The following is a 25207-nucleotide window of genomic DNA, read 5'->3' on the forward strand; positions in this document are numbered from 1 at the left end:
CTAGGCTTTAATGTGGTACCGTTATGATTGTTTTTTGAGATTTAAACCATCTGTGAATGTCTAACTGATGATATTGAAGTTGGAAAAAAAAAAAAAGTAAAAAACTTGACAAAAATATATCTAAACTTTATAAAACTTGCAATGATCACACTTCAATGTTTATTTTTCTATAACTAATTACAAAGTATAAATTTGAGACCTTGGGTCCACAGATTAAATTGACAAACTGTATGAGAAAAAAATAATAAAATAATGAAATAAGCAGATATAAAACATATCATAAAACTAAACAATTCTTATTTATATAGTACCATGTCATTAAATGACAATTAACTTGACAACATCTACAAAAGTGTACATATCTGAATCATAAAATAAGATTGTCATTTTTAGTAACATTTCAGTGATGATAATCCTTTACTTTGAATAATCACTTTTGAACAAAATCTCCCTTTACTCTATTCACAAGAGTTTTTATACATCCTAATTGATTATCACGACTTAAACATTATTCGATACAAGTTCTTGAAACCATGAACAACTTATAGAAAAGATTGTCAAATTTATCCTCAACTGCTGATCAAATTTATCCTCAACTCCTGATCATTTATTACAAATACAAATACATTCCTATATAACACATGCATAATATATTATCCATTTAATATAATGCTTGTTTGAATGCATATTTTGATTTTAATGGGAGTGTTGAATAAGTTCATTAACTACATAATTTTGAATGCTAAATTTTATCAAAAGTGGTTACTAATGGAATAGCAGAAGTCAAAATTTCGTTTAAGTATTAACTGAGATAAGCAACTGAGAAAAGAATATTTACTATAAAAAAAGTTTTTAAAAAATTCATAAGGTGTCCCAACATGATGTCATAATATCTTTTAAAGCAATTGTAATTATGTAATCACTGAATTTCATTGATCAAAACGAAAGCCTGACATCTTGGTTTGAATTTTTAAACAAGTCTTCAAATTTATTACAAAATTTGACAATTGAAACTTAATAACTATTAAGTTTTTTTTTCATATCTTTAAATTGACCCTGCAAAATGATCCCCCACCATGTGTTGTTTGTGCAATTACTCCAATTTTCTTCCAAAAATTTTAACATTTTGTATAAATTTTTGCATTTGGAAACTTTAACCTAATTCACTTGATGAGGGATACTTTCTGGACATTTGTTTTTGAATTTAAATAGATTTTTTTATTTCAATTTGTTAGAATAATTAAAAAAATTATCATAAAATGCTTGCAGAAGAACCAATAAGAATTCAACAATTATCTTTGGCCAAAGAAACCCTGAAAACATGATTTCACAAACAAGGAGGTTACCTTTAATATATATGAAAAAATAAGCAGAATTATGATTATAATAACAGTAACTACAATATACAATGTTGATATGTATCTTAAATTCACCTAATCACAGACTATTCTTCATTGTTTTAAAGTAGAGTTACAGTCAATTACTGTTACTTTGATATTAACATGATTGTATGTAGATTATGAATAGTTTAAAAGCAAATGTAAAGGATATTTTACATCTTAACTTCTCTGAGACCTAAGCAAGTAAATGTAAAAATACACCAACCTGACCGATTTGTCACTGTGACAATACTACAACATGACTTACCAACAACAGTAACAGCATGGAGTATAAGATACAAAGGCCACTTTGCTGGTTTTAGCACTGAAATCGATGGGCTTGCAAGTCTTCTGCATTTAAGAGTATTTTACACATTATTCACCACTAATTAATTGTTCACATGTTAATTTTACATCTTTGGTGGATTCAGAATTCTATTCCAGACAGCACAGGGTGTAGGGTGGCGTGGAATGGGGTGAACTGGTTTTTCTTTCATTAAAAAAATGTGGCACTTAATTTTAGTTGACTACTTATTCTGATGTCAGAATCCCCATGACGACCATATAAATATGTTCATAAGCTAACAGTGATTTTTCAATGAAAGCATCAGCTATCAATCGGGGCACAAATGGCAGGAATGATATCATGACATTTAAGACTGACATTCTACTTGCGTTACTATTTCAGGAAACGAAATTGAAAAGTTTAAGAGGAGTGTGGTAAACATCACCACAACACCCTCCCATATCTGATTATCAGTGGCTTACAGTATTCCTTTAGTCCACCTCCATAGAATTATCTCCACTTCCAAAATCGAATAAAGCACGGGCAAGGTCTTCCTTTTCTGCAGCTAGTGTCTCACAGATACGTTCCATCTTCACTCCCTGTTCGATAACTGTCCTCCCTAATTGACTCATGCTTGACAGGGGAAGATTTGGGTAACCTCTCGTGAAAAGGAGAACAAGACGACCGAATTTATCGAAACATGGTGAACCTGAAGCTCCATGCATAAAACTTGTCTGTAGAAGCTGCAGATTTTGATTCTCCACTCCCTCATATGCAGCTGGACCAAATGCAATTTTCCCATTGGTCAGAATTTCTTTAGTTTCAGAATCATCAAGGCTTTTCAATGGGCAACGATAATCTAACTTTTTAATGTCGCCATTATTGTGTCCAATGATATGCACATAGTCTGTGGTTGCTGCAACTCCCCACCGTGGGGCGCAGTCCAAGACAACCTCAGTTTTGAGTTTGAGAATGGCCACATCTAGTTCTTTATTAGACCAAACTATATCTGGTTCCAGTCCAAGCCACTCAGTGCTGTGCTGACTGTAAAGATCCTCAAACTGGAATGACACCTTGGTCTGAGTTTTATCACCAAGAACTCTGACATCATTTCCTACATCTGAAAAAAAAATAGTATGCGTACATGGGCACTCAATTATATAAGAAATGTGATAAAGAATTTCATAATAGATCATATATGAAATTCAATCAGTTATAGTTCACATAAATTATGACTGAGTTCCAGTTTCAGCAGTATCCATCAGTATTTGACTTACTCTCATAACTGAGATGGAAACTGGCGAATGGCACTTGCAATGGTACAAAAAAGACCTATACATAGTAATTTTCTGAGCCTTTTTGGACAGATAATTTTAAAATACTCTGATAACTGAAGGACATAATGCAACTTTCACGACATTTTTCCTGTATATCGTATGCCTTTAAAGCGATCTTGTTAGTTAAAAAACTTACTAAGAAAAATCATTTCTAAAACATGTAGATTGGTCATGATGAACTCCTTTCCCAGCTGAAAACAACTTCCTGTTACACCACAAGGTCCAACAAGTATCCCCACATATTTGCTATACTCCATGATTTTCCTGAGAAGGCTGATTGTCTCGCTGTTATCTTCATTTTTAGTGAAAAGAGCCGTCATCTGGTGCTTAATGTTGCCTTCCTTGTCCCCTCCTTTCAAAAGAAGTCAAAAATGCAATGTGTGTGTTTCTATTTTAGAGTGAAAAAAAAAAGCAAATCCAGGATTTTAATTAAGAAGTGAAAGGAGGTGGGTGGGCAGTCAACAACGACAATTTAAACTGTTTTTCTTGTGTCATCTGGATCTTTCTTGTGTTGGAAAAAAATAAGGAAACTTAAAGAAAAGTGAAAATTGCAAAAAATTATCCTTAAATCATCTTATGCTAAATAAGAAGATAAACAGAAAGACAATTTGCATTCAACATTGTTACTTAGCATTAGTATCCCCACATGACCTAATAGTATACAGTCGTGCTTCTTTTATTTCTGATTTATCTCATTGTTTACTGAATGCTGAAACTTCAGTCACTTTCTAAGAGGGCGGGGGGGGGGGGGGGAACAAAATTAAGGCTTTTTACATTTTATTTAGGACAGGAACAGAGGGTTGGGTGGGTGGAGGGGGGAGGGAAGGGATGCAGGAAGAGGGGGTGTAGGTGGGGAATACTCACCAATTGGTTTGACATCCATTTCATGCTTGACACATATAACTTGTTTATTGACTTCCACTCTTTGGCGCAAACAGACATCACAGAGGAATCGACAGCCACAGGTCATGGGGGTAATGGCTGAAATCACATTTGGAATGATACACGGTTGCTTCTGAATATCTTTGGGGACGCACAGAACATGTTGATTCCTGGACTAACAGATCCGCGGATCAAATATGGCCGACCCACTCGAAAGCATGCCACATAATAGACACTGAACAGATTCTTGCATGGACTATGCAGCAAACTTTTAAGAGTGTCGGCCATATGTCATCCACAGACCTGTTAGTCTACAGATCAACTTTGGTTGTGAATGCTGCCTTAGACAGGATTGCAGGCAGAAATTTCAAATGGAGAATTCTTCTTTTTTTTTGATGGTGTACCCTTTACCTCCATTAGCTGATCCAACTTAAGAAATGGCTTACAAGCAAGAAAGATCAAATGCTGATTTGGAATGGACCTTTGCAGTCCCTCAGTATCTGCCCTGTCTACAGGCTGTCAGCCAGCTGAGACAGAATACTATATTTATAACAATATTTGCTTTCTAATTCTTGCACTGCATTTACACCTGAGGGTAGCCCATTCTGATGTCTCCTCTGATCTTTCTAGAAACATGAAAATACCAACTGTGAATCTGGGATTATAAAAAAACCCACAAAAATCAATCCAAAAATCCATTCCCAATTGCATAAATATATTATAAAATATGATCTAAGAGCTGGTACATAAAGTTTCATCTTTATCTTCGTATATCTTTAGTGCATTTAATTTCGAGGCCCAATTCCAAATTTAACTGCTGCTAGTTTGGTAAAACATTTTTGGGAATGGATTCTTGTCACAACTAATGGGAACAACTTATCAAGACAGGATGCACAACACAAAATCACGAAATGTTCAGTTCTGACAAAATAGCTTTTTACCTGATTCGCTTCAAACTACATATATCCTAGTAAAAGTTGAAATCAACTAATTATAAGTATAATTTACTGTCGCTTATTTTAATGTATAATGATGCCTATTATCTGATATAATGATCATCTCTGGCTTTGTGAGATAAAATACAAAATCACTATTAATAATGTCACGGTACAAAAAATATCAGTTTTGCAAAACTGTGCAAAGTCACCATGTTTTGTGTGTCACTTTTGTATTGCTGTCTAAGAGTTAACCCCACCTCAGGCAGAAACTCTTACAATTTCTAGTCTCGTATAACATCATGCAGTGCTCACAGCCTCATTATGGCTGATTTCAGTTGACTTCCATTACAGCGGATTATGGTAATTACTAGATCTTTTCAATGGGGGAAAATTGTGAATTTTACAGATAATTTCCTAAAATGAAAACACTCCTATAGAGTGGTAGCAACAAAATTAAAGAGCAGGCACTCCTATAGTTCTTTTCTATGCAGTAAAAGCAGATCAAATGGTTTACAGAAATAAAATTAATTTTGATACTTAAAAATTATGTACCTGAAAATTTGAAAATTTTTCCCCATTGAAAAGTTCCAGTCATTACGGTAAGTAACAGTACTTACCCACATCCTGTACCAAGCAATACAAGCAATGCCTGGCCTGAATCTTATCATCACGACAGGGCCCGGCATCATACAGGGAACTCCTTGGTAATTTGGCCTGGAAAAATATGTCATCGTTTTTCAAACAGATTTTTCAGTTATTTTAAATGACTTGGATTTAACATTTCATGAACAAATTTTTAATAAAAAGATTTGGTTTATGTTTAACAATATATATATATATATATATATATATATATATATATATATATATATATATATATATTGTGTGTGTGTGGGGGGGGGGGGGATTAATCATAAAATCTTCTAAGACCAATACTGTAGTCAATTTACAATAATTGGTTAAATATTTTTCCTTATCAAATTTAAAGACTGGTTCAACTTAGAGTGTAAATTGACTAGTGGCACCTGACATCTCCCAGAAAATCCATTTTCAAATTTTTACCTTGTAAAGCTTCATCAGTCTTTCACTGACTTCCTGAACTGTGAACCTATCATCGGGATCTTTTCTGAGACAGTTGGCAATGATTTGAGCATATTCCTGAGCCACATCCACGGGCCATTCCTGAAAATTCACAGTACAACAACAAGTGCTTGTTTGATTCCAAACAAAGTTCACTTACAAAATACTAGGTTCTGAATCAACTGGTTTTAAATTAATTTACTGTTTTGAGGACGAAACTCAACTGTCGCTTTTTTTTTTTCGTCTTACCAAGCGTTTATCCATGATTTTGGATAGTTTTCCTTTAATCTTGGTTGGTTTGAGAAACCCCTCACGGTCCCACTTCTCATGGATTCGTCTTCTCTTGTCATCTTCCTCCAGAGCTGTCACATTGGTCAGCAGTTCTAAGAACACTGGAACATAGTTTATCAATATTAATAATAATAATATACAAGAAGAACCTACACATGCATATACAAAATTATGAAATACACATTTTAAAAACATTTATACTACAAAAATTATTTTTAAAGAATTAAAATAAATGAAATACAAATTTAAAGTTTCCTATAAAATTCAGCAATTTTTTATTTTTAAATAAAATTAAAATGAGCGAGATTCATACCCAATTCAAACTGTTGAGAAAATCACAATGTAATATGAACCATTTTTTCAATTTTTTTAAATTTTTATCATGATGAATGAAATTCACCAGTCTCCACTTTTAACATATGTGACTCAAAAATTTAGAAACTTAGAACTCAAAAACTGGTTCACAGATCCTTGGTAATAAGGTAAAAGTGCTGACATTTCAAGGAAAATAACTACTTTAAATTAAAAAAAAAAAGACTTATTAAATGTTATTGTGTGACTAAGCCTGCTGTTTAGCTAGCTCATAAACGTTAGACTGAAAGTGGGACATACCAACTCCCTGATCTCAGCATCTTTGAAAAAAAAAACTATTTTTTTTATTATTGAATAATAAAAAAAGGGATTATACTAACCAACTCCAAGACCATAGCAGTCTGTTTTTTCAGTAGGTGTTCCATGGCTTAGATAATCAGGGTCCTGATAGCCAAGAGAAAAACGTGTCTCTGTGGAAACAAGAATAAAATTTTCCATCACCTAAACAATCAATGGAAAATACTGTCAATCTCGCATATAATGGACTGGACTGAGACTTTGAATTCATTACATCATAAGTGAGTTACCAGTTGATGCCAGTCCCTTATTATTGAGGTCTACAGTAACTGTATGTTACATACACAATGAATCATGATACGAAAGAATCAAGATATAAATATTTCTTGATAGATTACATAATTTGGCCGATAGATTTATATTACAAAAATTCTTATTTTCTGTATAGCATATGAGAAGCTTTTACTCCACAAAATATAACAATACTATAACATTTTTAACTTGTTGCTTCCACTCCATTTTCAGAAATGATGACTTTAAAAATACAGCATCTGTAAAATTCACAGTTTTCCCCCCATTGAAAAGATCAAGGAATTACCACCATGATACTTACTGGACTGGGATATGTCAGATGTATAATGTCTCTTATAAGGCCGGGCAAAGCCTAAATCCCCCAGTCTGGCATTGAGCTGACTATCTAAGAAAACATTGGCTGACTTGATATCACGGTGATATATGCGGTTTGAGCTGTAACAGAAAAAAAATAAATGAATGAAAACTTTCGTGTTTTTTTTTTCATTGGTGTAAATAGTAAAAAAGAAAATTCCATATTTTGCTTCCAACTTATATTTCTCCAGAAGCTTGGGAGTAATTTTCTTTTGAAGCTTGTAGAGGGAATGGGCCAGAAAATTTAAGCTGAATAAATTGAGTGGACTGAAGCGAGAATCCCTGCAGAGATAGACCAATCATGCTGGATCAATAACTTTTAAACTGAACACAGCCATAAATTCGCTGTTCAAAAACAGTGTCCAATGTCCCAAACCATTTTGTTTATTTAAGAAAAAAAAGGTTTACCCATCTTCCTGCAAGAACAACACTGCGTTGGCAAGCTGGGCACTGATTCTAAGACGGTGTTTCCAGTTCATCAGTTCTCTTGATTTCAAATTCTTCTTCAAATCACTGCCAGGCATCAAGATATACACAAGGCATTTTTGGTACCTTGAAATATAATAAATTTTCATATAATAATATTTACTGAAATTTAACCAAGCCTTCTTTCTGTTTTTTTTTCTTTACAAACCATGTCAATAAATAAATAAATAAATAAATAAATAAATAAATAAACTGATAAAAAAGTAATGCTGACTGTATAGAGGGGATCTGATGTGGGGAGTGAGGAGGGGAAAACTGAAAGATATAGATCGCATTCACAACGAGCTGAGCCATGGCTTTACAAATCCTGGGACTAAATATGGCGGACGTACATGAAAGAAAAACTGCCTAATCTTTTAATAGTCTCTCCGCCTCTCACACGCCTCCCCATGTGTCGTCCCAATGGAGCTGAGATTTAATGACCGTACCCCCGCAGGGACGAAGCATGGGGAGGCGTGTGAGAGGCGGAGAGACTATTAAAAGATTAGGCGGTTTTTCTTTCATGTACGTCTGCCATATTTAGTTCCAGGATTTGTAAAGCCATGGCTCAACTCGTTGTGAATGCGATCATAGTGACAGCAATGAGTTCCAGCTCCTTAGTGACAGAAATACATACTGTATGTTGGGGTACCAATACATCTTCTTTAAATATAATTGTAACATTAACAAATGTTATGAGCATCATCCTGCATTAGTATAAATCAAAGTCCTAGAACTCACCCATCTTCACACACTTCACACACGCCCAGAGGGGTCAACAGGTACACATAGTTGATCTGGGCAAAGTCCTTTTCCTAAATTTAGATTGAAAAAAAAATCTATAAGTAAAAAGAAACACTGCAAATGATTATTTGCCTAACTGGATTTATATATACTTCACACCATGACCCATAAACTAAATAGCAAAGATTCATATGTTTAACAGTAATCGTTGAAAGGGGCCTTATACTTACCCTATTATATTCTAGGTCTCCTTGCTTGCTTCCAAGCTTCAATCTTTTCACTGCCAAATATTTCCCTTTCAGAGGACCATCATATGGATATACACCTGTTACATAAGACTCAATTAGTATTAAACAGCAAACAATTCTGTACAGCGAAACAAGCTTTGCCATCCACACCTGTCTATCATTCAATTACTTGAAAATTCCACTAGAGAAATTTATATTCCCATTAAAAGATATAGTTACTACTAGCAGGCTTTCATCTGCAAAAGTGTCAAATCACAACATGGTAATGAGCATTAAATAAATAGATACAAGTTTCCAAGTGTCAATCATAGATGTACCTGTAAAAACGCCCCCAAATCCACATTCCTCATCTGTGGCAATACAGTTTTTTGGTGCAAAATTTTCAGTGATCTTCTGCAAATGTTTGTATTCAAAGTAGTAAATGTTTTCTACGTCTGAAAAAATGGGCACAGAGTCCTCTTCTTCAACCTTTGGTTCTGTTGCTGGTGTCAGTGATGATGATGTTACTGTAGTTGAATTTTCTCCTCCCTCATTACTGGGCAGTTCTGAGACCCCTCCATTTAGGTTTAACTTAGCATTTTCTGATGGAATCGTTGACCCGCTTTCCAAATTATCCACAATCCCCGAATCCCCTCCTTGTGAAAAATTAGAAACAAGTTGAATTCCGCTTTGATCTATACTGATGTCTTCTCCCTTTGTATCGCCAGGAAATTTCACAAATGTCTGGCTTGCATTGTCAGGAGTTGGGGTCAAGGTCTCTTCAAGGTCAAGGTCAGTGGTTTCAATGTCCATATTTGGTGGGTCTGATGAGGGAAATTTGTAAGGCTCATCTTCATTGGTTACTGATTGAAGAGTGTTATATGCATCCTCATTGGCTGCAGGATGGTCAGTATTTTGAAATACTTCCAGTGACAGGTCACTCACGGGACGTTGGTTTGATAAGGTGCTGCTAGGTGTCTCTGGGATACTGCTTATGGAACTCGCAGGACTTTGGGTTCCAGTTCCTGAATCACTTGGGCGCAAAAATGGGCCACTTTCATCAGAAGACCCTGCAACATGAGAAGAAAGAGTGTGACTAGAATTTTAAAAATCTACAGGTTTATTTAACATTAGTATCAATGATTATTCTCAAACTTCAATGCTCTTTGACAGTGCACAACTGCACTAGTCTAGTTATATACATACTTTCAATTCCTTTTGACATGAAACAGTTGTACTGTACTGCATTTTTAATCAACAATGTCAACTCAGTTAAACTTCACTACTAATTCATAAAATGAGTTCTGAGATTTCGACATATTTCTAAAATGTTGACATATACCTAAAATAATCATTATCTATCTTTTTTCTACAATAAGGTGTTGTATGATAAAAAGCAGTATCTACATAATCAATAAATTGACAATGTGTCGAAATTGTGATGTTTGTGATGTTGTAGAAAGTGTAGCACTGTCAGACCAAATTGGGGGGGGGGGGGGGGGGGGGGGGGGAGGGGAGGGGGATTATCTGTTCTACTATCTCCACCATATGCCCCAATCACAGTGTTAGATGATAGTTTGCAATTCCTTAGACAAATCAGTTATTATCTCAGTTTTAAGTATTTGGCCAATCACTGAAACAATTGTACAATTATCTTTAAGTTATCAAATTCTCTGATGTGTGTTTTAGACAAAGTGTGGCAGTATGAAGTCTGCAGATATCCTCGACAACCTACCGCTGAAACTTCTTGGCAGTTGATGCTTTGTCAGTTTATCAATGTAGAATTCACAAGTTTCCTGCAAGTAATATAGTCAAAAAGATTCTTTTGAGCATTTACCTCACGTTTCCTGTAAGTACGAACATTCAATCAGATTATTACCCTTAATTCATTATTACTTCTATCATTTTGAAAAAAAAGTTCTTTAAAAAAGAACAATAAATCTTCTTTAAGTTCATGCACAATCAAATAGTTAACAAATAACAGGTTTTAATAGTAATAGCAGGAAGAAGGGAGGCTGGGGTAGCACTAACACTCGCCAATTTAGCCAAATGCTAACACTGACTTAAATTGGCTAAAGAAAAAGGGCTAGATTTGACATGTTTTAGCCAAATTATAGCCATTTTAATAACAAATTGACAAAAGTGTGGTGATATGGCTAAGCGAAAAAAATTGCAAGCGCTACCCCAGGGAGGGAATAATGAAGGGAGGAATGGACTAAAAAAGAATTCATCATTGGATGTAAAAGACATTATAGATGTCTTCTCATACTTACCCCAGGGTATTTCTGTATATATCTTTTAATAAGCTTTCTGGTAAATCCCATTTCTCTCAACCTTTTACTCATTTCATCATCTGCTGGTGCTTGAACAAAAATGGGAAAAATGATTCATTAATCTATCCATTTATGAACTAACTTGATCTGTCTTATTCTTTTAAATAATTTTCAACATTTCTTCATATCATCAGTTATCATTTTTCTTACTGGCTCTATTTAGTCAATTAGCTATAAATACTAAATGAGTTTCATTTTATGCTTTTCTATAATATCAATAACATGATTTTACTCTTATTTTGTTTGGATAAATATAACTCTGTAAACTTACATCCATTTATCAATCTCCCTTTCTCTTTTCCACATATTATGGTTGTTTTTTGTAATTTTCTTTTTAATTTTTCTATTTGATTACAAAAACAGATTGAAAAAATGTTGAGTGGTAGACAATTTCAGTCTTAATTTCATCAGTGAAACTGGCCCCGATAAATGAACCACACATATCACGTTTTCCGTCATCAAAACAATGGCCATTTACCCTTAATGTTATAATCAATGAGTATGAGGCAACTTAAGCATCCCCTTAATGTGTTCAATATGCTATATGGTACAGTAGCTTAACTGCTCACAGTGGGTTATTTTGTTTGCTAATAATGTTCCGACTGTGTTTGATATACTGTGCAGTAATTGACTTCAATGTTACAGTAACTGTTACAGGTTAGACGCATATAAGACTTTTTGGTTATGAATATTATAAAAATTGGTTGATTCAGTAAAATTCAACATGATTTCTATGCTTCTTATTTTGTCCCATGAATGTACGTCACTCTTGAATATGAAAAATGTTTATGTGTTTATGTATATTAAACTGCAATTCAATAATACAAACAATAATTAATATATAGATTTTGACAAAAATAGACACAAACAGGTAGAAATTTTATTTCTAAAACACAGACAAAAGGATAAGTTTTCTCTCTTCTTTCTTGCTTTTAAGCACATTTAAAACTAAATCATTACGAAAATTTAAGTTGACACAACATGTTAATCAAGCTAGCACATTCAAATAGTAGATTTTTGCTCCTGGACCAACTCTTGGTGAAATATTGATTGCAATTCATTTATGTTCATTGTGAATTATTAAATCTTGGTTATTATAACAAAGATGAGCTTACTCATGGCTTTGGATTGTGAGTTTTCCTTAAACTGTTGCAGTGTTTTCTGATGTGCCTCCAGTAACTTCAGGGAGTAAAATTCTGCAGATTTCTTCAATGAAAAAGAAAATACATGATCTTTTCTTAAAACTCGTTGCTTTGTAAATATTTTAAGCATAAAAAAATTTTAAAATGACTTAAAATAATAAAAACAACTGAGTAATATATTCCAAGGGAAGAAACTAATTTAAGACACGTGCAGACAAGTTCTAAATTTAAACTGATTCATGACTATAAAGAGCATCAGATAATGCTGCAGATCGAATTTTGCTTTTTAATCAAAACTGTTGTATCATTTCAAACTTAAACTACATTAAATTTAATATTTCAATGTAATTTTCACAAATTAAAAAGAAAAAAAAAATGTTATTTTAATTTAATTGTTTAAAAGTCATATATAAAACAAGTTCAGTTATCAAATACAAACCAACCAACAAACTAAATAAATAAATAAACTCACGTCAGGATATGCCTTCATCACATCAAACACAGAGGCATACTCAAAGCCTAGATCTATCAATTTCTCAAATGTTGAAGACCAGTTTGCACCGTCTCCAGATGCTGAAAAGAATAAAATGTATGTGACCAAATGAATAATAAATTTTAAAAATCTGTCAAGAGCGACAAAATATTCAATGGGGCCAATCAGAATGGTTGATCTGAGTACTTACTAATCCGCCAATTAAATATGGCCAACACCACTTCAAAAGAGATGCTGCTGATCCTGTGGTCTCTCTGCCTCCACACACACCTTAAAACGAATTAAAGCTCAGCTCCAATGTTTATTTGCTAGGCCCCTGCTGCAATGTCGGGTGTAGAGGTGGGGAGACCATCATGGAATTAGCAGCATCTTGCTTCCGAAGTGGTGTTGGCCATATTTGATCGGTGGATCAGTTAGTACTGGGATCATCTATTCTGAAAGGCCCCATTAACTGTGTCCTGAAGGACTTCATGAAAAGTATCATATTTTGCCTATTGCTGCCAATAATGAAATATCATTTAAATTATAATTTTGTTATTCAGATCACTTATTGCATTGTAAAAATAAAAATTATACAAAAAAAGTGCAAAGTTCTTAGTGACTTAAGTCTCCTACACCTTCCTTACTAAAATAACAATCTGTCCTGAGAAAATTTTATTTTTTCCTCAAAATTACTTAATATTGAAATTTTTTTTAATATTAATAAAATTATCCTACCACTGCCAATGGAAAGTGTATCCTCATCACCTAGGCTAGTAGCACTGGCCATCGAACCTCTAATCCCAGCACTGGGAGATGACCTTTGAACTCCTGCCATTTGGCCTTCACCCTGTTCAAGATTTGGATACAGAAGCTCAGATGATTGAGACCCCCTGTTATTGAATTGGGATCCCCAGTTGTTATTGCTGGATTGTATTCCTCCATTGCTTAAACTTTGCTCTGCTGATTGCTGCATTTCTGTGGTTTGAACAGGTGTTGGTATCTGAAACATTGTGGACTCCCTTTCCATTACATCTGTGAAATTCTCTCTGTCATCTAGTAGGTTAGCAAGATGCTTAGGTCCTTCACGATGTAATGCATTAACAAGAGTCTCAAAGGCTTTTGGTCCACTTCTTTTTACATGTCCTAAGAACTCCCAAACTTTGTCTGACCTGATTGACTTTGCCTGTAAATGACAAAAAAAGGAATAAATAAATAAATAAATAACATACTATAAATGTCCAACTAGCTTTTGACAATTTGAAAAATCTCCTCTTCATATTGAAATTGGTAACTTTAACAAACATCTTGCTGAGCCCATGTTTCATGTTTCATTTCATAATACCCCAGTATGTAAATAATTTATCAAAATCTGAAAATTCTCTTCACCATTCATACACCTATTCAGATGAGTACTAGTACAACTGGAAATCAAATCCTAGACATGTACTAGTACATCAACATCCTTGTAGCTGGTGGTGCAATCACCCTAAACCAATTATGATTAATTCCACGATTCTCTTCCCCATTCTCAGAATCATGAACACAGTCACTTGATCTCATTTTACCTTCAGAAGGTATGGCAGAATGTTAACATTTACAGATTATCCAACATGACATGCTAACAGCTTTTTTTACTGGTCTGGAAGAGATCTTTGACATTTTCAAACTGTGGTTAATTTCTGATTGAGTATATATTTAGGTCATCCTTGTCGAAAGGTTCCTTCAACACTACATGTAAAGACTGCTTTTGGTTAAATTTTACTGTGTCGGTTTTTTTAATCTGTTAATATATATTTTTTATCAGCTCTTTGAGCTAACTAAACATACTGCTATATCACTGTTACAGTTATACATTTTTTTCTGTTGAGAACTTTTTACTCCTGAAGGTTTTCTCATTTTTAAAAACCGAAAAAGGTTCTGGTCACGAGGTCTCAAAATAATCAGTTAAGACCAAGGTTTAAACACAAATTCATGTGCAGATCGAGCTACAAACCAAACAACTCTTCCTAATGCATTATCATTATTTAAATTACTATTATTAAATAGTCAGTGAGATCCTGGCAAAAATTAAGACAATGGCAGAAATACCTGAATGCCTTTGCTAGATTTTCCAATTCTCAATGTTAATAGTAAAACAACTCTGTCCTTCTTTATTAGACAGTCAGGCATTATTGTATCCACCCCTTACCCATAGATGTCACTGTTTAACTTGACAGACCACACTTTAACTCAAATCAAAATATATAATTTACAATTCCCAATTTCTTGAAATTTTGTTTGGAATTTAAAAAAAGGTAGACTTCAAGCTTTTGTTGTATTGATTATGTTTGTCTGCTGTGAAAAATGAGCTCAGCAGAGAAAAGCTGGAAGTCAATAAAATAACCATTTATAACTTCACAAATTGGCAACTAACTATCAAGCCAATTTTTAACTCATACATTCTGTGACAGATACTGGGAGGTAATGAAGCTCAAAAATCCATTTCTCAATCACATAAAAACTGAGCAAATAGAGCTGTGCTGCTTTCAGAACATTTCTCAATCAATATCACTCCACAATAATTGATTCTGGATAAACATGACTAAAATGTCTTTCTATATATCTCAGTCACCCACTAACTTTCTCTCTTTCTCTCTCCCTCACACACACACACACACACACACACACACACACACACACACACACACACACATTTGCATGCACACAAACATTTGAAAAAGCCTTCATACACTCACATTGTATAAATGACACACTTACACACATGCACACAAAACAAGTACAAACACTTCTACAAGCTGTCACACACTCAGATTGTACAAGTGACACACACACAAGCACACGCCCACACAAGACTTGCAAGAAAACTTATCTCTAGAGTTAGATGCGCATGCATACACACACACACACACACACACACACACACACAAAAGAAAAAATGGTCTAGCATTCAACTGAGCCACCCCAATCTAAATCTCAAATCTCACCCGAGTACCAGTACCCAGTATAACACCCCTTCTCAAACATACAGCTGTAGAATGATATTATCCGGCTCAGGTTATATGGAAAGTAAAAAACATAACATTACATGGAAATACTAATGAGTCACTCTGATGCAAAAATAGATTATAAAGAGCTGCTGGCTTCATACTTGATAATTCATGTTTGAGTCAGATGGTGTATAGATAGATGTTGGGTTTAAAGTAACACATTTACCTTAAAAACGGCAAAAAATTAAGACTTATTAGTCATCCCTTTCCTCCAAAGCAATGACAAATTGCTTAAAAACTTATTAATAATGAAGTTTATGCAAGGGTGTCACCGTGAATATTTTGCAGCATAGTTGGCCCTCATCCTAGCATTTATCTCTAAATTATCTAGTACAGCTAAAAAATATTTCAACAAAATCAACATTTTAAGTCGAAGTGGGGAAAAAATGGCAAACTCTTATAATAATACATAAATGTCATTTTCTGTAGTCAAAGAAAACTAATATCTAGCATTTATGGAAAAGATTATATGTATGTGTGAACCTGAAAGCAGACATAAAACATTGACTCAGACTGTAAAAGAGACATTTTATGGTTTCACTTGCCAATTCTGAGCTATCGTAACTAAATCTTCACTTTATGTATTACATCCTCTTCTATACACCCTCCATGATAAGAGAAAGTAGACCCACAATAAAAACACACAAAGTCCAAAGATTTTTATTTGTACACAAGCGAAACATTATGCAAACTTACTTGCTAGCTCGCAGCCAACACCGCCAAAGACTTTCATCAGAATGACGTTCCTATACATAACTGGCCACCAGGTGGACTCAGTGCAGGCCCCACCCGAAGGTTGGCCGTAATGTTAAATAATTGTGTAATGGTCTTTAAACAACATCTATACCATGCCAATGAATATTTTTGATCGAAAAAGAAAAAAAAAAAACATAATATATAGTTGAATAATTTGTCTCATCTGGTGACATCTTGAACCTAAATTCATCTTACTATTTGTCTGAATACTAGTACGCCCCTAGATTTGTGCCAGGTTCTTCTCCAATCTGAATGATTATCTAAAAAATGATGCCATTTATCATTCTCATCTTAAAGAAGCCATTTCTCATTTTGCTGAAAGCAAACATTTCTCTTCATGCATTCGAGAGCAAATTCATCTTTGCCAGAGTTGATAACACGTTTCAGACCATTTGCTGAAATTTCTGCAGTCAAATCTCAATTTTTTGACATCAGATAAATCACTGACAATTTCCAACTGACACATCAGAAAAAAAATTTTTTTTCATACAAGTGCTTCACTTACTTACATAATATTGTAGACAGTGACTTGTTCAAGATTTTCCCTTATTGCATCTTCATGCCACGTGAGGTCTTATACATAATACATAATACAGTAAACCAAAGCTGACTAGTAAAAGATGCAAACGACCTTCTGGGAAACAACAGTTAATGCTTCTAGGGAACTGGTGTGCATAATCTAACCTCCCTTTTTTTCTTTCATAATAACACATGACATCCTGCTAACACTCAAAAGACTAAATTAAGGCTCCACAGACCGACATCTTTGTACTTAAATAAAACCAGCACTGACACATTAAAGGCCAATATACACTTACAGTAACCAAACATAGCACGGAGTATATACATCATACATGATTAAACATCAAAGAACACATGCTATCAGCCTTTGCTATAATTTTACTGAAATCAAAAACTGTAACTACTCAATTTCCTTTCTTTCATTTCTCAACAGTCTCTGCAGTGAATGACGTGAATCTGAATATATATATATATATATATATATATATATATATATATATATATATATATATATATATATATATATATATATATATGTATGTATGTATGTATGTATATGCCAGCTTTACAGTTTTGGACATTTTCAAATTGCATATTTTTTTGTCTACAACACATTCTTCCCTCACAAATGACACACCAAATGTACTTCAGTTTTTTACAGCATATAAGAAACAATTAAATACACTTTTCTATCACCTGAAAAAAAGTAAAACACTTACATTCAATATGTAGCTACACCTGTGATAACCACTCCTCTTCTTTATCTCACATATAGCAGAACACTTTTTCAAACAAGTATGGTAATTACTCACTCAATTCGAACAGAAATGATTAAAAAGTTCTCCAAAAACAAGTTAAGGTAATTTTATTAAATCGATGAAAAACTACATGGTTACAAGATTAGAAAATAAATGCTGTTCATGTCATAAGGTGTATTAATGCGAATAACCCAAAAGCTTGAATCTTACAAAAAATTAAAATACAAGCCTGAATAAATGATAAAATATTGTCCTGAATAAATGATAAGTTTAAAATTAGTGAGGAATTACCATACCTCCCTTCACCCTGTACTATCAACAAAAAGGGTGGTACCATTTGAAAGGTTCACCTTGTTCAAGCATCCTACAGCAATGGCAAAGTTCACACATTGCAAAATGCCAGAAATGATACCAATCCATCCTTACTAGTAGCATAAATGAATCTACATTATGGATCGATGTAATGGAACCAACCTTACTGAGTACATTACCTCACACAGAAACCAGGGCACAAGGTTCCAGCTGCTCATCACATATGTAGCTCTTACTAAAAGACAATCATGTTCCCATATGCCATGTGTGCAAAATGTCATCTCTATGTACAGTACATACACAGGTCTAATTTATAATTTAGTCAATAATGCTTTGTTTTATTAAATGAGATTATAATGTCATCAATAAGATAAGCAACAGATCATACTTTCGAAGAGTATAATGCTGGCGCCCAAATATTGAGAAAGCAAACCAGTTCTAGAGTTTTGATCACTTGCAATGTTGCACATGAGTGAACTTGCACACTTCGTCATGCTTGTTGATATAAAGTGATCATGATTCCAGGGAGGCCCATCTGGGGCACCCTGAGTTTCTGAGGGAATTTAATAAGAAACTCACCTCTATTATCAATATGCCTATATGCTCTCTTCAAGAAATAAAGGGAAATTCAGGGTGATCTGAAGTGTCTGTTATGAGGTTATGTTCAGATGGTTTGAACAAAGAAAGTTTTAAGTTACAGAAAGAAGCCTCCTCAACATGTGCCTTTCATACAGTCTCTCTCTCTCTCTCTTTCTCTCTCTCTCTCTCAACTTCCATCACAGATTGCACTGAACATTTATCAAACAGAAAGGATTACAGATACAAGTGTGGTAAAAATTTAGAAAAAAATGAATAAAGATTCAAAATAAATACAGTACATACTTTCATAATATCATATAGTACTACTAGCTTAAATTTTATTAACAACTATTATAATATCAATGATTATTACATAACTACTTCTACAGCTTATACTACTACTAGTACTTGTAAGTTCAATAAGAAGAAGAAGAAGAAGAAGAAGACCAATATACTTGTAAAAATCTTTACGAAAATAATAAAAACGGTAACCTCTTCTTCTTGGAATGTGACTAAGATGTTTTTGCTAAAACTGATTTGAACAGGGCCCAAATTGATTTCCTGGATTTCTGGACAATAACAGGAAATCCGTCTCACATATGTCAGAGGAGATTACACAAGGCTGTTTATATGATTTTACAGGTATTATAACTCAAAGCCAGGTTCATGAAAAAAAAAAAAAAAACTGTGTATGTCTATTCCCATTGGGTTGACTTTGCAAGTTGACCCAAATGGATTATAAGCTGGCTCAACTGCTGGAAGTGTGAGGCCCATTTCCAGTAGACATAGGACAGAGTAACATACCACATCCTTTGTTGTGCTACTTCTTCTAACCTTCATTTTGACAGTAAGCCAATCTGACCCTTCTGTAGTCCCACCTACCTCGACTAAGACTGCACTCCCAGAGACTTAGATCGATCCATCTGGATCGACCTAACTCCCTGGGGGTTCACCCTAAATTGCTGTCAGCCGAGCGTACGTATAGTTAATTATCCCCTTACAGCTTTTAGTAGGCAGGGCAGACATTTAAGCCTGTTAAGCTGACACCAAGCTAGTGAGACTCCCCAGGGGGATAGATTGATTTAAAAATCTATGGGAATGCAGTCTAAAAGTAAAACTGCAGTAAATCATATGCCTTTTATTGATTTCAGTCATAAGCAGATTGTGTGCCGAGAGAGTGCATGCTAAGTTAGGTGGGCCCAAAGCCAGTGGAAACAGGTCTTTACATTACTAAGTTGTTACTGACGTGAAATAGTCTGTTGATGTGTCAGTGCATATTAATCAGGGCACAGATATCATAACTGAAACTTAATTCAAACATTGTGTATGAAGAGTTATTCCAAAGTATTTTTTCCTCCTTTAATTAAGGTTTTCTCCTCCCAGCAACTTCTATTCCAAAATTGCGTGCAGTAAAAAAAAATTATCTTGGTTAAGGGATATAAAGGAAGGGAGGAATTTTATAGAGGGGGTGTTATGAAGGGGAAATACAATGCAGATTGACACCACAATAGATTTCATAAATACCAGTAAAGTATGGAAGAAAAGAAATCAATGATTCTCTACAATAATGTAATTTTAATGTAGAAAATATCAGAAGAAATACATTACAGTTTACGTACAACCTCACCCAGAAAATGGAATGCAATTCTACATCAAACTGATGACAAACTTAATCAGTAGTAAGTTGATATATCATTTTCTATACACTCTTTCACCAATGGTATTTTCCACTTGGAAAATATCCCAGAAAAAAAATAATATGAAGTTTGACATCAAACTTACTAACAAGCAGCTAAGAGGCTGATACAAAATGGCACATGGGTGCATCAAGATCCTTTTCACTCAATTGGTTTAATTCCTCTGCCCCTGCTGAGATGGCAGGCATGGGAGATGTGATCTCTCTAGTAATATAAATTATGATTTTCTAAAACTATGTAACCCATTTATTTTTTAAAAAATCCAAAAATAAGGTTGGGTATATGTCACCCAGTACGTTTTCACATGGATGATATTGATAAATTTGGACAAAGCAAAATTTTGGAATAAGTTGGGTGTTGGAAATTTTTGAGTATTTACCATACAATCCTCTCAAGTTCAGACTATTTACAAAGGTGATGGATAACTGGCTTGGGCATCTGCATGTGAGACTATACAGAAAAGAGTACTAGTACATTAATTTTCTCTCTGGCATTTTCTTTAGAAATGACAGAGAGCTGTTAATACATTTTAAAATCCATATTTGAGTTATTGAATAAATCTGTACATATTAACATCACAAGAAGTGTTATTTTTATAATATTTCAACTGTTGTGCCCTTTTATATATTTAAAACTACATAAAATTTCATTCAAATTTACTCTATGCACACCACCACTATATCTAAGGTTTATTTGTTGCCATACATCTTCATTTCAATGGTCTTTACCGCCCAAGCACTCACTTATTTCCAACCTTAAAAGCATGCTGATTTAGTAACTATCAATGTAGAATGCTTCAGTACTTTGGTGGGTTTTACTCTATAAAAAGTCTCGAACACAACAACATACTGTGACTTTGGACTTACAACTCAGAGTCTGATAGATAATTCAATATCTATATCAAGGTGGTTTTTTTGCCTTTAGAGTCTCAAGTACTAAAATACATCATATATACAAGTATACAGTTTTGAAGGTGATGAATTGTGCATGTTTACATCACAGTGGTTTGACCTCTCAGGTATGTTTTAAAGCATGATAGTAACATTTAGGTCGCATTCAACACCATTCTTATAAAAAAAATTCAGGCTAACTTCCAAGAGTAGAGCTTTCCAGACAGGATGTATTATCAATCAAGACATCAACTGATTAATCAAACACGTATAACTTTCTGGCATCCACAATCGGAAGACTCCAGGACTGATGGCTTGACTTCTGGAAAATTGCGACAGAACACTGCAACAGTTGATGCAGTGGCCAGCATCATAAATGAAAAATTACAGTAGAAATATGTGCTGATTTGTTTCCTGTAGGGCACAGCTTCCTGTAAATAGCACCAACACTCACCACAAATGAATAAACTAGATTATTTCAATGCAGGCCCGTAGCCAGCAACTTCAAAAGTGTGGTTCTTTTTTTCTGAAAAAAATGGACCCTCTTCAATGAAACCTTCGTGTACTTAGATCAAATTTTTCCCAGAGGAGTCCTTTTCCTGGCAAAAAGGGCAGTTCTTTTGAACCCTCCTGGCTACAGGCCTGCAATGTAATTCAACATCTGAGTTCCAGTGAGGTTATGTTTTTCCTGAATAATCTCCACCCCCACCCCCCCCACCCCCCCCCCCCACCCACCCCCTGAAGCTTTATGCTGACTTTCTTACTTGGGAATAATGAGAGACAAAAAGTGATCAACAGTCTTCACTGGTCCAGTCTAAAAATGCTTTTAGTTGAAACGAGGCTGGACACAGCTTGGGTCTCACTAATTCATACCTGCCGTGTATGCATATATATCACAGCATAGATAGTGTTAACCTTTCAGAAAAAAAATAAACCTATAAGAATGCGATACTCTAGTCTACTTTCATGAGCAGAACAGCTGTATCAAATCCCAATACTAACACTTCACAGAAGGTGGAAACCTTGTACAGGAGGAGATCAAAACAAATGTACTGGGCTAAACTAACACAAACAACCAAGATCTCAGGATAAAAACAAATGTCACATATCTGAGCTGAGTAAAAACATCCCTGGCATTTTCATTACCTTCATTCAGCCTTTTAAAATATATTGATAATTCTATTATTAGATTAATATAACTGTACAATATTCAACCTCTATAGTATGCATTCTATTATTAGATCATGGCTTAGGTATCAAAAATGTGTTTGTATCAGTAAAGAAATCAAATATGAAGAATAACAGTTTTCACTTACACTTACTAAAACACTGAGTAACATTACAGTATCTTATGTATCGTGATTAAATAAACTTGCCAAATCACGTAATTCTTTTTAAAAACTTTTTATAAACACTATTTGTCCTTTCTTTTACATTTTTCCTCATTCTTCTTTACCTTAAATCACTCACTTGTGGAATCTGTCCAGCATAGTTCAGTGTTTCCTGAAGGGTGTATGTCATAAACCCAGAAGAATCCTTGCTAATGGGGGGGGGGGGGGGGGGGGGGGGGGGGGGGGCAGGTCTCAATATAAAACCCTTATCTTTTCTATGTACAACTGGCTTTCCATAGCCAGTGCATACTGTGTACTGTTTAAATTATAAAATCTTTGCTTTGGCTCTAATTCTTACAATTTACACAATGTGCACCCATATCTGTCACAATTAGCACAATATCACAACCAACCGAATACCATGGCTTTTTATCATTGTTATATCATCAGAATTTCTGTCAGCACAATATTGAGGGTCCTGAATACATTTTCATTTAACATTGACCTTTAATCTAATTTAGTTGAAAAAGTGCTTTGGTCCATTCCCTGTCCCCAGCTCTCTACTTCTCTTAAGAAACTATCTCCATAAAATAGAGCAGAGAAAATTTTTGCCACTGCTTTTTTCCCTCCACATGAGGAGCCGAATCTACCATTTTCATGGTAAGAGGAGGAGGCAGGAGTTGACCTTACTCTATTTTCAAGACCAACATAACCTTATTTCTGTACTAAAACACAATTTTAATCATATCTCTGTCCTCATTTCAGTCCTCCCTACAGTGTCATCAAGAACAGCTTACAGTGCTCCATAAAGGAATATGCTGTCATTCCATTTCTACCACCAATTCGTAGGCGTACTTGCTATACTAGTTCCATCTGTTTACACCCACTTTCAGTCACACTTGAGAAAGTTTCATTCATACCTAAAGCAATGTTATTCTCATTCCAAATAATTTCAGTCACACTTGACACAATTTCAGTCAAACCTGGCTCTATCTACTTTACCTCAATCCTTTCTACTATATCTTCTGACCAGCGTATACTATCATGTTCTATGAAGTAGGCATAGAGTGGACGCGGGTCAAGATCTTTCTCCAAGGCAACCATGTTGCGGTCAATCTTGTCTCTGTGCTTCTTCTCCATGACTTTTTCTGCTGAAGTAGCAATAAATTATCATTAAACATTTTTTGAAAGAGAATGATTTGGATTAGTACTGTACTGCATGTATGTGCATGCATGCATGCATGCATATGTGGTCTATCTTCTCAGAAAAATAAAAATTTCAATTATTTCTCATCTTACAGAACAAGCCTTTAAATTCCCAAAAAATAGAAGAGGGTTTAAATTTGTGATCATAATGGTCAGAATCCCTCTTCCACTGCTCAAATGTCCTTACAACTAATGCAAGTCCTTACTCGTCAATGTCAATTTTAATTTGAGTGATGTGGTGACTTTGATCAATGCATCTGTTGTTAAAATCAGTTAGTATTGCAAATTACTATACTTACTGATTTTCCAATGTTTTAACAAGACACAGCCCTGTAGTTTACATGTATAATCTACTGCTTCAATTAAATTACTAATACCTTTAAAGAATATGTGGTCTCTGTAAAGAATGTTGTAAACTTATTTTTTCGGGCAAATGTTTAAATAACAGTGAGGCTAAACATTGCTATCTCTGGATACAACTAAATTAAAGTAATAATTGCGTTTCCTGTTAAACTTCTACTATCTATTAAGATTGGCGTTAACTTCACATCAAAGTTTATATCTAAATATTATTTGCGGTCTTTCATTTTGACATGCCGTTATTTATTTCTAGGTTTCGAAGGCCAGCCGGCCACACGAGTTACTTTAAAAAGTTTGAAGTAGCGACAAATAAATAAGCACAACGTGCAACAACCTGTGAACACTGGCGACGTGAAAGCAAGTGTAGACAACAAAATGATGCAATTTACCTGCCGGTCGTGGCAACCCTCTCTCAATCTATAGCCTTATGCTAGTGTTAAACACTCGTATTTCTTGTATTTCTGTCATTTGAAGAAAAAAAAACGATGCGTAGAACAAAAAATGTCGTAACAAATCCACCCCTTGGACAGTGACTTCCGTATAAACTAACCGAGATTTTTCGATCTCTTTTTTAAAGAGAATTCTCAACTCAAATATGGGCCACTGCAATGCTGGTGAGAGTTGTGTTAGTTGCGATAGTTGAGAAATTCTGACGCAAGTTGTTTCTTTTGAAACAAACCTTTCACTTTGGTTTTTTACGTTAATTTGAGCTCTTTAGATCTTAAAAATTTAAGCATGGTAGTTTCATACTTCAAAACCAGTACAGAAAAGGAAAAGCACCTTTCCCCAAATTAGGAGTTAATTTACATTTATAGCAGCACATAAATACAGCACTCCCGCGCACTGCATGGGAACTAACCTTAAAAAGAACTGGCCGCTTTATTTATTTATTATT

At 34.5% G+C, this 25207-nt stretch overlaps 1 protein-coding gene across 7 annotated transcripts; it reads right to left on the reverse strand.

The window, feature by feature from the left end:
• Positions 1 to 145: 145 nt before the first annotated feature.
• On the reverse strand, positions 146 to 24892 carry LOC106174184 (uncharacterized). 7 transcript variants are annotated; one of them, XR_015334158.1, is made up of 20 exons: positions 24702 to 24892; positions 23749 to 23897; positions 13590 to 14037; positions 12852 to 12952; positions 12353 to 12443; positions 11178 to 11266; positions 10640 to 10700; positions 9243 to 9974; positions 8908 to 9002; positions 8675 to 8748; positions 7877 to 8020; positions 7416 to 7549; positions 6886 to 6975; positions 6152 to 6294; positions 5885 to 6004; positions 5440 to 5536; positions 3867 to 3983; positions 3139 to 3354; positions 1633 to 2785; positions 146 to 1575 (listed from the first exon to the last, which is right to left on the reverse strand). XR_015334158.1 is itself a non-coding variant. In XM_013555606.2 (19 exons), exons 2-19 carry the CDS (start codon positions 23884 to 23886, stop codon positions 2157 to 2159), a joined length of 3519 nt encoding a protein of 1172 aa, XP_013411060.2. In that variant the 5' UTR covers positions 23887 to 23897; positions 24702 to 24892; the 3' UTR covers positions 146 to 2156. The 7 variants fall into 7 exon arrangements, 6 of the variants coding, with proteins under 6 accessions (XP_013411060.2, XP_013411061.2, XP_013411064.2 ...); XM_013555606.2 differs by having other exon boundaries at positions 146 to 2785; XM_013555607.2 differs by having other exon boundaries at positions 146 to 2785; positions 23749 to 23894; positions 24702 to 24884.
• Between the last annotated feature and the right edge of the window lie 315 nt (positions 24893 to 25207).

The sequence above is a fragment of the Lingula anatina genome, chromosome 4 (genome assembly GCF_051362555.1).
Source record: "Lingula anatina isolate TDL-2025a chromosome 4, LinAna3.0, whole genome shotgun sequence".
Taxonomy (NCBI): domain Eukaryota; kingdom Metazoa; phylum Brachiopoda; class Lingulata; order Lingulida; family Lingulidae; genus Lingula; species Lingula anatina.

Excerpts from the sequence above, each read along its gene's own strand:
- LOC106174184 (XM_013555606.2), bottom strand. The coding sequence starts at position 23,886 with ATGGAGAAGAAGCACAGAGACAAGATTGACCGCAACATGGTTGCCTTG. Across the intron at positions 10,701-11,177 it reads ATATACAGAAATACCCTGGG|GAAACTTGTGAATTCTACAT; the intron begins GTAAGTATGAGA and ends TATTACTTGCAG. Across the intron at positions 6,295-6,885 it reads CTGCTATGGTCTTGGAGTTG|TGTTCTTAGAACTGCTGACC; the intron begins GTTAGTATAATC and ends ACTATGTTCCAG.